At 53.3% G+C, this 16,294-nt stretch overlaps 1 protein-coding gene across 10 annotated transcripts in view; it reads right to left on the bottom strand.

Annotated features, from left to right (window-relative positions):
• TMEM63C (transmembrane protein 63C) overlaps window positions 1–16,294 on the bottom strand; it is an 80,207-nt gene that overhangs the window by 11,193 nt on the left and 52,720 nt on the right. For 9 of the 10 annotated variants that reach the window (XR_014059599.1, XR_014059601.1, XR_014059600.1 and 6 more), the window contains 12 exons: window positions 12,429–12,571; window positions 11,269–11,317; window positions 9,388–9,496; window positions 7,916–7,989; window positions 7,053–7,133; window positions 6,817–6,940; window positions 5,928–6,061; window positions 4,421–4,543; window positions 3,853–4,006; window positions 2,271–2,377; window positions 1,200–1,286; window positions 581–646 (listed from right to left, as the gene is read on the bottom strand). Coding sequence is in view for 7 of the 10 variants with exons in the window: in XM_081510506.1 (XP_081366632.1) it covers window positions 581–646; window positions 1,200–1,286; window positions 2,271–2,377; window positions 3,853–4,006; window positions 4,421–4,543; window positions 5,928–6,061; window positions 6,817–6,940; window positions 7,053–7,133; window positions 7,916–7,989; window positions 9,388–9,496; window positions 11,269–11,317; window positions 12,429–12,571 (1,251 nt within the window). In the remaining 3 variants the exon portion in view is untranslated. Of the gene's footprint in view, window positions 1–580; window positions 647–1,199; window positions 1,287–2,270; window positions 2,378–3,852; window positions 4,007–4,420; window positions 4,544–5,927; window positions 6,062–6,816; window positions 6,941–7,052; window positions 7,134–7,915; window positions 7,990–9,387; window positions 9,497–11,264; window positions 11,318–12,428; window positions 12,572–16,294 lie in introns of all 10 variants that reach the window. The other variant, XM_081510513.1, reaches the window with a different exon arrangement.

Below are 16,294 nucleotides of genomic sequence, written 5' to 3'. Positions count from 1 at the left end.
AGCCCGCGCTGCAACAAAGGGCAGCCCTCTTCTGTCAGACTGGAGAAAGCCCGTGCAGCAGTGAGGACCCAGCACAGCCAAAAATAAGTAATTCTTTTATAAAAGAAATCTAATCAGAATCAACCCAACACTGTACAGCAATTATCTTCCAATTAAAAAATATATATATATATATAAAAAAATCCACTCAGAGTATATATAAAACTGGCAAAGTCTGAATACGCTCTGTGGATTGTGTCAGTATCACTTTCCTGGTTTTGCTACTGTACCTTAGTTATGCAAGATGTGACCACTGGGGAAAAGTGGATGAAGGGTATATAGGACTTTTTTTGGTTTTTTTGGCAATTTCCTTTGAATCTACAATTATTTGAAAAACTTCATTCAGAGGAGTCGTCCCTGGGCTTTACCCGCAAAGGGGTTCGTGGCATAGGAAACGTTAAGAGGCTGCCTAGTGAGAGTGTTTGCACGCATTCTCTACCTATATGAGCAGATAAAGGATATGCGTATCCAGCTGGTATGAACCCACAAGAGCCCTGGGGAACACCGGGAGTACACCTGAAACATGCACTCCAGTACTCACTGGAACCTGACGGACGCCTGCTCCAGATAGTAGATGTCAAAGAGCCAGTGGAAAAAGACGTCCAAACTAGAAGCAAGAATAAGCAGACCCTCCAGTTAGTGAACTGATGGACTAAGGCCTGAGGTTCAACTTCTCTTGGGCTGGCTTCCCTCCTTCCAACCTCCCTTGCCTACTCCCCAAAGACTCTCACACCTTAATATTCCAGCTGGCCAATCCATACTGCCTCTCTTCTTAATGCTGGGCCACTCTGCCTCTACTCTTTGACCTTTCCACTCAAGGCCTCCCCTCTAGCAAACCTTCGCCAGCCATTTCTCCCACAGCGCTCTCTCCCTCTTCTGAATTTCTACTGCACATTTTCCCCACCTTGGGCTGCCAGTCAGCTGGTAGGTATGGCTTGTCTCCCCAGCTGGGTGATAAGCACTTTGAGGGCAGAGTTCATGGCTGACAGCTTAGAGTTCACATGATACCTGGCTCATGCTAGGCTCATGACAGGCACTGGACTGTCATTTGAGGAATGGATTTGCAGCAACCACAGGTGGGCCTACAGTATCTGAAGGAGGAGGTTCCGACTCTAGGGTGAGCCTGGCTGAGAGAGGAGAGATAATTGGAGGTGAGGTACCTGGTCAGTCCCATAGAGGGCAGAATGACCACCATGAACACCAGAAAGATATAGCACTTGTGCACTATGATCAGATTCTGACTTGATCTAGAAGGAAACAAAGAGAGACATGATAAGAACCAAACGACTAACTGCAGAATGAAGAGAGGGAGAGAGAGACGGCTACCTGGGCTAGAAAACGGTTTCATAGCGTGTACCAATGCCATCTCCACGGAACACTGAGAGCCGTGCTGTGTCTGGGAGCAGCAGGAGAGAATGGCATGATCAACTAGTGATGTCTGCCTTCGGCAGAGGAAAGGGAAGGGAAGGCTCACACATACCATACACTTGACGCCCCTGTTGCAGAGACATCACTAACAATACTCAGAATCCTTGCAGCGTTTCAATAAGCAACATGAACCTTGTCCATAGGAAAGCCCAGGAAGGATTTCTGTTAAGAGAAACCCCCTGGCTTACTGCCTGATGGTAGAAACTTTGAGGGCAGGAAATAACTTTTGAGACCCATGCAGCCTTCAGTCCAGAGCAGGTCCATTTTGCCCCAAGATATAGTAAACACTTCCTAACTAATTAGCTCCTACCACAGAACTATTAGGGCTAATAAACAGGTAGGGGCTCTTTGATTGTTTAAAATATGGCACCATATGGGCTACATGGGTCTTCAGTCAGATCGAGGGCGTGGGCTCCTCTGCAATGACTGTAGCAGCCCTTCTGGCATTTTTCAGACAAGTCCTGCTCTCTTGCTCCCATCCTCCACCCTCTCCCTGGCATTTCTGGCACTGGCCATTTCTGCCCACAGCTCCAGGCCCTCAGTGCATGGCTGGAGGATGAGGGAGCAGCCTGAGGAGGGCTTGGTTTCAGGTGTCTCAGCATCCCTGAGACAAACCAGTCCCCTCTTTCCAAAGACAAAAGCATCTGTTACTTTTTTGGGATGGTTTTGGGCATCAAAGCATCCCGCATCAATTCCATTCCCCAGGTGAGACAGGAAGCTGGAGCACTGGGCTGATGAGGGTGGGGGAGTGGGGGAAAAAGCTGGTGCTAAGCGCAGGATGAGAGGGGAGGCACCCAGCTCACCTGGTCCAGTGGGCTTCAAGGAAGGCAGAGAGGTAGACGATCAGAGGCAATATCACCGTAAAGGCCCAGAGCAACACGGAGGGGAAGAACTGGGTCACGATGGGGCTCTGTGCGGGTAGATGGAGGAGGGGCAGAGAGACGTCAATGCAAGAAGCCCCCTCCCCCCACAGGCCTCCCCTGCCTTCTCCCACACTTCTGGCCACTTCTCCAGCTCAGTCCCAGAGCAGGCCTTGTGTCCCCGAGGCTGCACAGTGGGCCGGGGCCTTTCTCACTCGGAATCTGCCTGGCTGGGGCAGCCAGAGGCTGACACCTCAAGGTCAAGGGGCATCCCCAAGGGGTGCAGGCTTCCTATGCTGAGGTCACCGGAGGGATGGCCTGGGCTGACCCCACCGACTTGGCCCCAAGGCCACAGCCACCTGCTGTCACTCCAGGAGGAGACGCGCAGACTTTAGGGAGGAGACACTGCTTTTACTGTGATGTTGTGTGAGACGTGGTGGAAAAGGGGAGCGTGTGGTGCGAGAATCCCCAGGCAGAGCTGTGGTGTTCCGGCCTGGGGCCTGTTGTGAAGTTGACAGAGGAGGGGGGGCAAAGGGAAGCAGGAGCACAAGGGCTTGGCTTGACTGTGTGCACGTGTGTGCATCTGTGTGCGTGCATATGTGTGCTGCGTGTGCACGTGTGTGTGCGTGCCTGCGTGTGTTTTGCTGGAACAGGCATGGGGATAACATGAAAGAAGGGGCCTTCTGGGATCACTGCAAGTGTGCATGTGCGTGCGTGTGTGTGCGTGCATGTGTGCTGTGTGTGTGCGTGTGTGTGTGCCTGCATGTGTTTTGCTGGAACAGGCATGGGGATAACATGAAAGAAGGGACCTTCTAGGATCACTGCAAGTGTGCATGTGTGTGTGCATGTGTGCTGCGTGTGCATGCGTGTGTGCCTGTGTGTGTTTTGCTGGAACAGGCATGGGGATAACATGAAAGAAAGGGCCTTCTAGGATCACTGCAAGAGCCTTGAGGCTACAGAACTTGGATATGGGCCTGTCCAGCTCCTCGGAACTCCTCCGTGCATATGGCAGGGACAGCTCCTGTGGACCAAGCATCCTCAGCCAGGGTCTGTGTGTCCGGAAGTGAGGCAAGTGGAACCAGACCCAGAGGGCCTGCTCCTCTCAAAGGGCTCCCTTAGAACTAACCTCTGTCTTCCCCACCTTCACCTTATCTTCACACCAAGGATGTCAGCTCTAGAGAACGTGGGGTGAACGGGGCTGTCACGCTTGCCACACCCTCTGCTGCTCTTTTGTACCTCTAGCTTGACCCAATCTAAAGAAGCCCTCCAAGCCCATCCCCCCAAATTCACCCCAGAACTTGCCTAAGTCTCCCCTACCCTTTAGCCCCAGTCCCTAAGACGGGCGATGGCCCACATGCATCCTCTTTACAGTGAAGGAGACCCTGGGCCACCACGTATGCCACTGCCAAGGCCACAACCGCCTGCGCTCTGGAGTCATGTCTCAGTGGGCCCCCCCATCCCATCCTCGCCCGAGCTCCTTTGTCTCCCGGGGGGCCCCCATGCCTGGCCTGAGCAGAGGAGGCACCTGCAAATTCTCGATGGGGCGGGTGACGTTGTACATGTCGATGGTGTTGATGATGATGGCAGGCGTGGTGAGGAAGAAGAAGAGGAAGAAGAGGAAGGTGTTGATTGCGATAAAGCGGGCCCACCAATAGAAGCGGCGGACGGACAGGTGTTTCCTGGGTGGGATGGAGGAGGGAGACGCACTTAGGACCTCGGCCCTCAGACACAGCCACGCTGCTTTCTGCGTGCCAGCTGTGGACCAGGTTGCCCTGGCCTAGTTCAACCCTGCGGGCCCTAGGCCTTCTCCTGTCGCGCCACTTGTAAAGGCTCTGAATACATCCCACAGGTGAGCCAGAAGAGTGATCTGAATTCTTTCTGCAGGAAAAAAACCTTTTCCCCAAAGGTTGGGTGCCTTCTGTGCTTGTGGTGGGGTGGGCTTGGGGGTGGGCGGAGGCTGTGATGCCCAGGAGAGACACAGCCCAGCAGGGGCCGTATGTGAAGGAGGAGGACAGGCCCTGATTCTTTTCCCCATCCTACAGGCTTCTTCCGTCCCAAAGGAGCTCAAGGGAGAAGAGACAGATGGAGCTTACCAAATAATGTCTTTGGGGTGTGGGGCAAGGACTACCCTCCAGTGGTAGGATTTGACGATGGTGGTCACCGAGGAATGTTTGGGGGACATCCCACAGTGGATGAACTTGTAATCCTGCAGAATGCTGTGGAGATGGGGGAGGAGACAGAGGTCGGGGGTGAGGAATTCTTGGAGACTTGGATGTGTCTCTCCTGACCTTACAGGTGGGCAGTTCCTGAGGCCTGGTCACTGGAGGAAAGGGCGTTAGAGGGGGGGACTGCCCAGGAGAAGAGGGGACCGTATGGTTCTCAGTTCATGTCTGGTCCCCCTAACGGTAGTAACAGCACAAAGACATGCTCTTTCTGTGAGGGTGACAGGGGAGGCACTCATTTAGCCTCCTCTTAGTATCAACAGCTACCGACATTGAGTTCCACCCAGTGCCTGACACTGTCCTAATTGGTGAGTCACATCATTTTAATTGCATAGATTATTGAAGACATAACCAAAGAGGGGCAGGTGCTGATACTGGAGCCCCATTGTGGGTTTCCTAACTCACATCTGCTGTAATTAAACCTTACACCCTCTCTACTGAGTGATGGTTCTCAGGAAGATATGGTCTCATGCATATGTCTCACACACACTAAATAGAACACATATTCCTTCTCAGCCTTCTAGGAGGTGGACAGGGAAGATGTAAGTAACCAAATTTGATGAGTAAGAAACTTGAGGATGTAACTAACTTGCAAAATTGGACGTGATCTGTTGCCCTGAATTCTAGCCTGTGCCACTGATCCTTTGCAGGGTCAGGGCGGGTGAGAACAAAGCCTTGTGAAGGATCAGGCTCCCTCAGGGAGAGGGTGGCTCCGTTGTCCTCAAAAGACTGATTCTGAGGGCACGATGTATTTGGCCCAGGCCTAAGATTCCTTCCAGAACATTCCAGTGCGGACCTCATCATTCCTTATCAAGATGGGGCTGCCAGAGGCTGGGGCAGAGGAGGGAAGAGCCTGCAAAGCTATGAAACAGGGAAGGCTTGGAGAGGACAGGAGAGCAGGAATGGCAATTGGGTCTTCTCTATCCTGACTCTCACTCCTGGTGAGGGGAAGGGTGACGTAGGAGTGATGGGTAATGAGGGGGGAAAATGGGTATCATTCTTGTCAACGCCAGGAAGAGGAACCAAGAGGTCAACGGCTACGCTGACCACTTCTGGGCTGAAGCAAGAACTTATCGGGGTGGGGCGCCCAGGGCCTGGGCGTGTCTGGAGACAAGCTGAGCCCCGGCAGCTGGGGGAAGACGCACGCGGCCATGCTCTGGAAAGCAAGATGGCGGCTGCGATGCCCGTGAGGAACAGGGCAGGGCCGAGGGGAGGAGGGCAAAGTACGGCACATCGGAGGGAGGCGCTCTCCCCTCCTCCCCTCGGCTGGAACGGGGGTGGAAAAGGATGGTTTCGGAGAAGCAGAGGCCCGCTCCTGGGGCCCGGCTGGGCGCTGCAAGCAGCTCCCCGCCCCCCCGCCCCCCCCCCCGGCACGCACTGCTTCGTCATCCTGGAGTCCTGGAAGGTGACAAAGATCAGGTCCAGACGGTTCAGCCGCGCGCGGTTGAGCTCAGCATTGAACTCATCAGTCAGCTGCTCCTCCAGCTCGCTGTAGTACTGTTCTGCGTCCACCTAGGGGGCGAGACGCGGCCCTCAGAGCTGGAGCGGCCAGGGCTCCAGGAAGGCCGCCTCTCTCCCCTCGGGCGCAGGCCGGGGGTGGGGGGGTTCTTGCTTCCATCCCCAGCTCCCTGGGAAGCCTGGCAAAAAAGCTCAGGGCCCCAGGTGGGCTCCCAGGTCCCAGCTCTCGAGGAGGAAGAGACAGTGACTCTGGAACAAGCTTCCTGCTCTTAGATCTGGGGAAAGGGAGGCTTCCCCAGGGGCGAGGGGCTGCCTTTGGCCTTGGGGTGGACTTCGGAGGAGCGACAGAATGTGCCTGCAACCTTTTCAGGCGAGGGAATCATGCTTTTTTTCTGAACTGGCTAGATGAGTTCAGTCCTGCCAAGGCTGCCTTCCAGCCACACGGGTGGGGTGATAAGATGGAGCCCATGGCTTTCAAATGTTCTGGTGCCAGCTCTGTGAACGTCCGAGGCCTGGCAGCCACTGCAGCCTGCTGTGTCCTTGCTGGTCCTCCCCCCGCCAAGCCCAGAAGGGATCAAGAACCAGCCCCGTTCTGGATCACTCTGGGGGGCCCTCCGAGAAAGGCTCCTCTGCCTTCTCAACAGGGAGACAGGACATGCTGGAAAGGAGAACGCGAGCCAGGGGCTGCTCTGAATGGCTCGGCGGCCCAAGGATGCAGGCCCGGGGTACTGCCCCGGGGCCATGGATGGAGCCTGGAGCCCCAATGCCCCAGCCCCTGTGCCACGTCCCCTGATGCCTGCGCCAGTTACCTCTTTGAAGCAAGCCCAGCACCTGCAGAAGCACAGCCGGGAGCAGGGGTGGACCTTGATCATCACCTTCCCCTTCTTCTTGGCCTTGGCAGTGTAGTAGAGCCGACCCCGCATTGCATGGCGCCTGCCAGCCAACAGGCGACAGGGTGAAGGGTCTCGCAGTTGGAGGCCAGCAGAGCCACAACCTCCCCTTCCCTCCCCGCCCCAGATCCAGACAGGTCCCGCCACAGCCTCACCTCTGATCGTCCAAGTCAATCAGGGTCCTGACATCATAGCAGAAGTGGACTCTGGTAACTACGCACCCTGGGTAGGCCTCGCTGAAGCCAGGAACAAAGATATTGAGACAGCCTGTGGGGCTTGGGACTTCCCCTTTCCCCTAGAGCTACAGCCCACAGGGTTAAGGGGCACAGCTACCAGGGGTTCCCGGTACTTGGGTAGAAGAATCCACCACCCCCTGGCTCCTAAGCCTGGACATCGGGGTTGGTCCCTGTTAATGTGAGATTTGCCACATCCTTCCCAGATGACACAGAACAGGGCCAGGGAGCAGAGCTGGACATTGCTGCTCACAGACAGATAATTAGCTTCTAGGATTTGGAACTCAGGTCACAGAAGGGGCCTCAAGATGACCTGCTCTGGATAACCGCAGGTTGGGCACCATGGCTGGAGGTACAGGGGAAGGAAAACTAGCATTTCCATCCCCACCATATCACAACCATGCCATGCAGGAAATCCCTGCTCTGGCCCCAGCCAGGGCCTCCCCAATCCTGAAAGGCTGACCCTGAGCTGAGTCTGGGGTGAGCCACAGCCCCCTCCACCCTCCTATGTCAACTCACTACCCACATGAGGACCAGGAGGATGGACATCAGGGTTGATCTCTGTTAATGAGAGATTTGCCACATCCTTCCCAGATGACACAGAACAGGACCAGGGAGCAGAGATGGACATTGCTGCTCACGGACAGATAATTAGCTTCTAGGGTTTGGAACTCAGGTCACAGCAGGGGCCACAAGATAAGATGACCTGCTTTAGACTGGGCACCACGGCTCGAGGGTGACCGGGAGGAGGCAATCCATGCCTCATCCCACCCCGCCCCACTTACTGAAAATGCTTAATGATGATCTCTGGGTCTTGGATGTCCGTGGGGACATAGGTGATCATTAGTGTCCTGGTGACCTAGGTGGGGAAGATCAGTGGAGAAAGAAGACTGCTCGCACGGGAGTCCTGGGTCTTCCGGTGGCCCACAACCACCTGGAGCAGGTCGTCTACTCACATCAGGCTGCCTCCTTGCTGGCTAAGCCAGGTGCCAGCTTCCCCACCCAGCCCTGAGGTCAGCAGGGAGGCAAGCTACACCTCTGTGAATCCCTGTGCTCCCCCGGGAGACCCCTTGCCATGGATGGCTGTAGTCTGGGGAGGAAGAGTCAGAGGCTGCAAGGAAAGGTGGAGGACTAGGGGAGGACCAGAGCTCCATGACCTGCAAGGGCAGCTCATGCTGTCTTGCTGACCTCTGGTCTCCACGTGACCCCCACCTCGAGGGGACATCCCTATCATCAGACCGGGGATGGGGAGTTGGAAGGTGAGCTGGACTGTGGGGAGGGAATGGGGAAGGCCCTCAAAGTTCACATGTTACTCTGTGAGTCGGACATGTCTTCCTGAGCCATCGCCTCGTGGTGACCGTCTGTAAACTGTGCTGCTAGAGAGGGGAGTCTGGGCGGAAGCTTCTGGTGACAAGACAGAAAGCTGATGTGGCTGAGTCCAGATGGGCCAGGAGTGCCCAAGCCTCCTGGCAGGCTGAGACACTCAGGGTTACCTTTCAGGGGTGTGTGCAGTTGCGTTCTGGGGTGTGTGCAATTGCGTTCTGGGGTGGGGTAAAGAGAATCAGCCCTTTAGGATGAAAGGCTTGAAGGAACCCATCTCTCTTTTATCTGCCATCTTCACTCCCGCTAGGAGACCCTACCTGCCTAGTGGTCCTTCCTGGGATCACCTCCCAAATAAGTGAACGGTACTCAAACCCTTGTCTCAGGTTCTGCTTGGGAGGTGGGATGGGAGAAATACAAACCAAGACAGTGAGGACACAGAGGCAGCCCATGCGTTTCTGACCTCAGGGAGATGGTGGAAGGGCCAGGAGTTGGACGCAAGAGTGGGCAAAGCAGTCAAAGTATCTACCCACTGGGGGCACTGGCCGCTGAAGATGGAGGTCACACCCCCCACAGTTAAGCCTTCAGTTTTCCAGTGGTGGGGAGGTCCAGGAGTCCTTAGAGAGGGTCCAGGGGTCCTTGGAGAGGGTCCAAGGCAGCAGGGGTGTAGCGGGAGGACGAACTTGGGGGCAACTATTCACCAGGTGGTTTGGAAGGGTCTCAGTGGTTTCACAGCCCAGACGGATGTGCCAGGTGACAATTCCCAGGGATAAGCGGAGGAGGCCTCCCTGTTCGGGCGAGACTGCCCCCCAGAGGTGTGTGGACGACGACAAGCTGGGATGCTTCTGAAGGCCGGGAGTGGGGTGGTCCCGCTGGTGGGGGGCGGGGAGGGGCTCTAGGTGAGAGGGCGTGGTCCTGGTAGTTTTCACTTACTCACCGCGTAGCGTTTCCTGGGCACAAATCCTAAGCAGTGATGAGTCATGAAGAGGAGGTTGGTGATGAAGTATAAGAAAGCGAAGAAGCTGTGTAGCCACAGAAACTTACTCCTGCCAAGAATGAGACACGGGAGGCGTGAGACCCCCACCCCCACCCCCTCCCACCTCCCCAGGGCCACCCTCTGGTGCCTCCAGACACTCAGGCACCTTGGAAGGGGATGCAGAAGGGGCTGTCCACTCTAACGAATGAAGGCTAATGTTGATCGAGTGTTCACTATATGTCAGACCCAGGGTGGGAGCAGATGCTCTGTGTACATTTTCTCACTAGACTCTTGGACCGTGTGAGCGTGTTGCTGTGAATGTCTCCATTTTACTTGTAGGGAAAAGGGAAACGAGGGTCAGAGTGACTGCCCAAGGCCACTCTTGGCTGTGGAGGTCCCAGGAGGGGAGCCCAGAACTGCAGAAGCACTTACACTCTTCATACCGTGTTGTGTTGCCCCCTGCCCAATCCCTCACCACCCCCTGCCACTGCACAGCTGACCGTGAGGCCAACCAGAGCAGGCCTGCAGAAAGGAGGGCCTGCAGATTCGGCTCACCTCCCTGGGGCAGGAAGAGTTTGGGTCCCAGGGCTCTGCTCTCACGTGAAGCTGTCCCAAGGCACTGGGCCAGGAAGGCTGCTCAGAAACGGGGCCCGCCTTATTTGGTGCAGTTTGAGGACAGAGAGGCTGCCTGGCTTCAAAATATCTCATCACTGTCCCCCCGACCTCCTCCGCCTGGCATTTCACTTAACTTCCCCATCTGGCTAAATGCCTTGCTCCTCAGTTTTCTCAGCGAGGGCAAGGTGACATGGTCTCTGAGGGACGCTCCAGCTCTCTGGATTTAGGAAAGTTGAAGGGGCTCTTTGCCGCCCTATTAGACTTCACTTCTTATTGGAAGTTGTGGGCGCCACGCTTACATCAGCGACTGGCCAGGGAGAAGCTGGTTAAGCTCTGCTCTGGCGCCGCCAGCACCCGGGGCGGAGTTGGCGAGAGGGGGCCCAGCCTTTCTGCCGCTTTTGGAGTTTGGTGGGGTTTGCAGGGGTGCAGGGTCAGAAGATGGGATGGGGTAAAGGGAGGTGGGGTTAGGAGTGCGCAAGCCCACTCACACCGGCCGGAAAGGCTGCTTCCGCTCTATCAGGAAGCCGGCCACGAGCCCTGGGGGGCCTGTTGTCTCGGCCGGGACCAGCAGGGCCGCGTCTGGCTCCTACAGATTGCTCTGGCCACCAGAGGGGTTGGCTGACGCTAACGTCCACAGGCTCCTGAACCACGAGGGCTGGAGGGGCCTTAGAGCGCATGTCCAACAGCCTTTCCCCCACCACGGACGAGGGATGAAGCTCACAGGAGGAGGGCGCCCTGCCCCAGACCCAGGGCCGGCTAACGCCAGAGCCGGGGCAGGAACCCAGCTCCTCTGGTTCCTCAGTCTCGCGGCTGCGGCATCAGGTCTGTGTTTCACCCAGTTCCTTGAGGCCTGAGCTGAACTCTTTTTGTGGGCAGAGGAAGCAGTACCTTAAACCTCCACTTACTGCGGTGCTTCTGCTCATTGGGAGCTAGACATGCCAAGCAAAGAGGACCACCTTGCTGAGACTTCAGGAGTGACCGGTTTAGCTAGTTCCATCCGTTACAGAGATGGGACATGGAGGCAGCAAGAACACTTCCTCACAAAGAGAAGGCAGTGTCTGGCGTCCCACTTGGGACCTGGGTTCCCAAAGAAACCAGGCCTTTCTCGTCAGCAAAGCAGAGCCCATGTTTTAGACTCACTGTCGGACCACCTCTCCCCACCAACATCCACCCCCCCACCCTCCGTCCCAGCCAGTAGAACGGGAGGTAAGAGGATCAGGTACCTACTCTGTGGAGACATTGACGATGGTGGTCCGGCCAAAGTGACTATCCCGGTCTGCAAGAGAAGAAAGTTGCCAACCTCAAGCCTGGCTCCTTGACTGGTTGGGCACCAGAACTTAGGGTTCCTGAGTGAATGCCTGGGGCCTAGAAACGCTTGCCTACATCCTGCACTCCCTTTTAGCTCCCCAGAGCTTGTCACAGGAGATGCAAGAGACATGAGTTCGATCCCTGAGTCGGGAAGATCCCCTGGAGTAAGAAATGGCAACCTGCTCTAGTATTCTTGCCTGGAGAATCCCCATGGACAGAGGAGCCAGGTGGGCTACAGTCTGTAGGGTTGCAAAGAGTCAGACAAGACTGAAGTGACTGAGCACGAGCGGCACTGGCTAAGGAGAAACAGCTAGAAACCTGAGCAATCAGGGTACACCTGGCTGCCATCTGGACATTTACACACCACCTAGTTGTACGGCCCTCATTCAGCTCTGTCTCTGCACTCACTAGTGAAATACTGGCTGCAATTCACTGGGCACCCACTACAGGCAGTGTGCAAAGCATGTGACATGCATCGTCTCTCTACCCCTGTGACCGTCGAGGAAATCAAGACCTGGGGACACTGTGTAAGATGAAATAACCTTCTGGGAAGCAGACGTGGGTAAACGGTGGGAAACCATGAGTTTTCAGTCTCTGAAGGCCAAGCCCTCACCCACCACACTACTGTGTCAAAATCTACCCTGTTAGAAGAAATGTCGATGGGCTCCGGATGAGAAATTCTGCCCCACGATGCTGCATCCACCAGAGTGGGTACAGCGAGAGATCTGGTCCAGGGATCTTGGCAGTGGGTCACACGCCATAACAAGGCCTCCACGAACACCTGGCCAGGTACAGCGTGGGTCATGGATCACAGATAAACATTCACTTTTAGACTGAATTACTACTATCTGCCTTCTCTGCATCAGGCCCTGGGCCAAATTGGTACCCAGAGAGGTATCACCTCTGGTTTCCACGTGAAGGAACCGGAAGCACGGGTTGCCTAAGGTCCCATAACTAATCCTGAGCAGTGCAACTAAAAGTTAGAGTTTGAGATGCCCAAGCCCCGAGCTCTGTCCCGCCAGCTGGGCTGCTTCTTAGGTCTAGCGGGCCGGGCCCAGGGTCCACAGAGCTCCGCCTACCCAGAACATCTCCAGTGTAGTTGATGGGCAAGATGATGCCCAAGGAGGGGATGCAGAGGATGAGCACAAAGACGATGAGGTGGTACTGGAACATGATGTAGATACGGGCGTCGTCTCCACATCTGCTAATCAGATCTTCATTCCTGGAGGAGACACAGAGACAGGGACACTGCTCAGGAGCCAGGGCGGCCACAACTCAAGTCAGGGGTAGAGGGAGCAAAGGGAGAGGAGATGACCGCCCCATGCCCACGTCTTCATCTTCAGAAACATCCCTCTTCTCAAAACTTGTTAGGCCCGAAATGGATTTCACTGAATTTCACAGGCGTATCAAAGAAAGAGGCTGCAGATAACGCATTTGGGAATCCAGAAGCACTCTTAAATCAGGCATTTATTTCTTCTTTTATTGCTTCTTCAAACATTCCTAGTGCCTGCCATGGTACAGGCACTGAACAAACCATTAGTGATAATAAGATTCATCCTATTTTTCAAAACGTTGCTCCTTAAATTAAAAAGGGATACTTAAAACCACAATGAGCTATCACTCCATACTGCCAGACTGGTCAGCATTGGAAAGTCGGTGAGGAAAGTGCTGGGAGGAGGTGCTGGTGAGGGTGTGGGGTCCTGGGAGTTCTCTCACACTCATAGGTACTGACTCTGGCATGGCCACTTTGGATAACAGTTGACATTATCTATAGAAATTGACTATATGTACACCCTATGGCCTAACAATTCCACTCCTAGGTTTATAACCAACAGAAATACATGCACATGGGCATTAAGAGACAAGGATGAGAATCTCAGAGATGCGTTATTTGTAACGGCCCCAAACTGGAAACAACCTAGATGTCTATCAAAGGTGGAATGGACACAAGAATTGAAATATACATGCTGTGAGCTATATACATCACATTATGTATATATGTAATGAAATACTATACAGAGATAAAAATGAATGACCACAGCTGAACTCCACAAATGTAATGTTGAGTGAAAGAGGACACAACAACACATGCCGTATCATTTCACATACAAAGTTCAAAAACAGGCAATACTGAGCTGAAGAGTTAGAAGTCAGGATGCTGGTTCCCTCTGAAGAGCAGGGAGGTGCTAGGAGATTGGGAGGGTGCAGGAGGAGAGCTTCTGGGGTCTTGGAAATGCTCTAATTCTTTCTCAGGAGGAAGGTTGTGATAATTGAGCTGAACATTTATTTTGGGGGCATGTCTCTGCATGTGTGTTAACTCCAATTAAAAATTTTAAAAGCAACACATGCTTACAATAGAAACTTTGGAAAATACGAAAGAAGAAAATCATTCACCTACAATCTCATCAAACCTAAGACAATGGGTATTAATCATTTTGGTCAATTTCCTTTAGTTTCTTATTATATTACTGGTTTAACGTAGTGACTGTAGTATAAACAGCATTTGGTGGCTCAGACGATAAAGAATCTGCCTGCAATGTGGGAGACCCGGGTTCGATTCCTAGGTCAGGAAGATACTCTGGAAAAGGGAATGGCTACCCACTCAAGTATTCTTGTGTGGAGAATTCCATGGACAGAAGAGCCTGGTGGGATTCAGTCCAGGGGGTCACAAAGAATCAGACACAACTGAGCGACTAACACTTTCACTTTTTTCCCACTTTCTTTCATTTAGCATTTAATCTTAAGTGTTTTCTGACAGTTTAACATTTTGTCTAAATGTTTTTATGACTGCACAGTAATAATGATGACAATGGCCTGTTTGTGGATTATTAGTTCACACTTAACCCCAAGGTGCACACCGGCCCCACCCCCATTGGTGGATGTACCATGGTTTACTCACCCTTGCCCTCTGATCAGACTTGAAGGTGGTATGCAACTTATAGCATCCAGTCCAATATTCAGATTTATTTTTCAACAATACTACAATGTACAGCATATCTTCAAGGCTTTCAATATCACCATTTCAGTAATTATTTAGAGCTCTCAACCTTTTTTTAAACTTCAAGCTGTTAAAACACTTCCTGCCCTGCATTTGAGAATTAAATCCCAAGAATGGGATAGATGAGGAGTGATGAGAAGGGAGAATGGGGGGAATGTCCCCCTGCAGGCTTGGGGTGCCCAGATCTGCTCACATGATATAAATAGTGTGCCTGAGGCAGGGTGAGAGCCTCCAATCAGATAGCGAGAGCAGAGGGCTGGACGGGACCGAGAACACAAAAATTTCATTTCTGAGCTGGCAATTCCCTCTGTCTCTACTGGGCTCATTGCTCCATCTGCACCAGAAAACCCAGGTTATACTCAGCAGCCCACGTTGCAGTTCCAAGGGAAGCCTGAATGTTTAAGCCTATCTATATTCCTCTATTCAACTCTGTCCCCTTCCCACCGCTCTTTAAAGTGCAGCCCCCACGATGTTCCAGGTGCCACCCTCTCTCCTACGCATGATTAATTCTTGTCTCTGCTCAAATCACTTCCTCTCCTCTACCTGTTACTGGAGACTTGCTGTACCTGGCGTCCTTCTCTTCCATCTTTAACATCTTTAACACCCGCCTCTTTTTCCCTTTCAATGACAGCCAGGTTCAAGGGCCCATTTTTCAGTCTTAGAAAAACCCGAGAAGCTCCTCAAGCATCTCCTCTTTCACCAGCTTCCCTTCAAGTTCCATCCAATAGCCTTACGTCCCTGCTCCCACCCACTTCTTGGAAAAAAGGTGGCTTCCTTTCTCAGTCTCTACTCCTTGGAGGGCTCCTCACCCGGGACCCGCCCTCCCAGGGGAGACCCAAATCTTCAAAGCCGATGTCCTTTCCTGAGCACTCATTCTAGTCCGGCTCACAGGGTTGGAGGCTGCAGAGCGCACCATGTCTGGAGCCTCACGCCTGCCTGGTTACAGTGAGCTGCTGCCCTAGAGGATGCTGCCTTTTCCTCCTGCCCCAGCTATTCTCTCCCTTGGATCCTTTCTGATTTTGTTCCCTTGGGTGAACCCTCTGCTCCCATGACTTCAACCACGACCTCTGCACTCCCATATCCCAAGTCTAAATTTCTAGCTCCAACCTTTCTCTTAAGCTTTATTTCTGTTTTTCAATAGCTTGACCATCAATTCCCATACTCGCCCTGGTTCTGTGTTATCAATTTCCCAACTCATTATGTCTCCTCACCTTCCACCTAATGGTGTCCTCGCCCTCCCCAGAAACAAGACCTTGACTTCTCCCTCTTTCCTAACCAGGTGGAAACCACGACCCACTGACGTGCCTTCAGCCCGCAGCCTCTCTTCCCATGTCTCCTCCACGTCAATTCCCTGGTCATCACTGCCTCTCACCTGGACACTGGGAAAGTCTTCTTAGCTGCTCGCATTGCCTTTGGACTCTTTCAACTGCCATTCACCCCTCATACTCCTGCCTACAAACAGATATCATCCTGCGTTTCCTCCTCAAAAACAGGCACTGTCTTTCTGCTGCCTCTAAATCAAAAGCCAAGATTCTCGGGATGGCAGTCAAGATTCCCACTGATCCATCCGGCCCAATCTTTTATCTCGTCTCTTTCTATGTACTCCTGCTTCTAGCACACCACAAGATTTACCATCTCTGGACACTCTCTGCCATCTCCACCCCAAATCATTGCCTCCACAGTCCTTAATTTCTGATTGGGCCCTCCAAATCACAACGACCAAAATTTTCCCCATTCTTCAAGGCCTCGCTCAAAACCATGCTTCTTCTGAACCCCCACATTGGAATTGAGTTCTCACTCTCCCAAATGCCTTTTGCACAGCAGTTATGCTCTTCCCGTGAGAAGTTCTGTGTTGTGGGTCTGGTTAACCTTTGTGTTTTTGATTAGACTGAGTGGGTTTTGTGCCCTGGGACATTTGGCTTCTGCAGGCAGGGAGGGTCATGAAAT

The sequence above is a fragment of the Giraffa tippelskirchi genome, chromosome 7 (assembly GCF_054371585.1).
Source record: "Giraffa tippelskirchi isolate mGirTip1 chromosome 7, T2T-mGirTip1v1.2.pri, whole genome shotgun sequence".
In the NCBI taxonomy this organism is placed as follows: Eukaryota; Metazoa; Chordata; class Mammalia; order Artiodactyla; family Giraffidae; genus Giraffa; species Giraffa tippelskirchi.
This window is presented reverse-complemented; position numbering and strand designations above follow the sequence as displayed.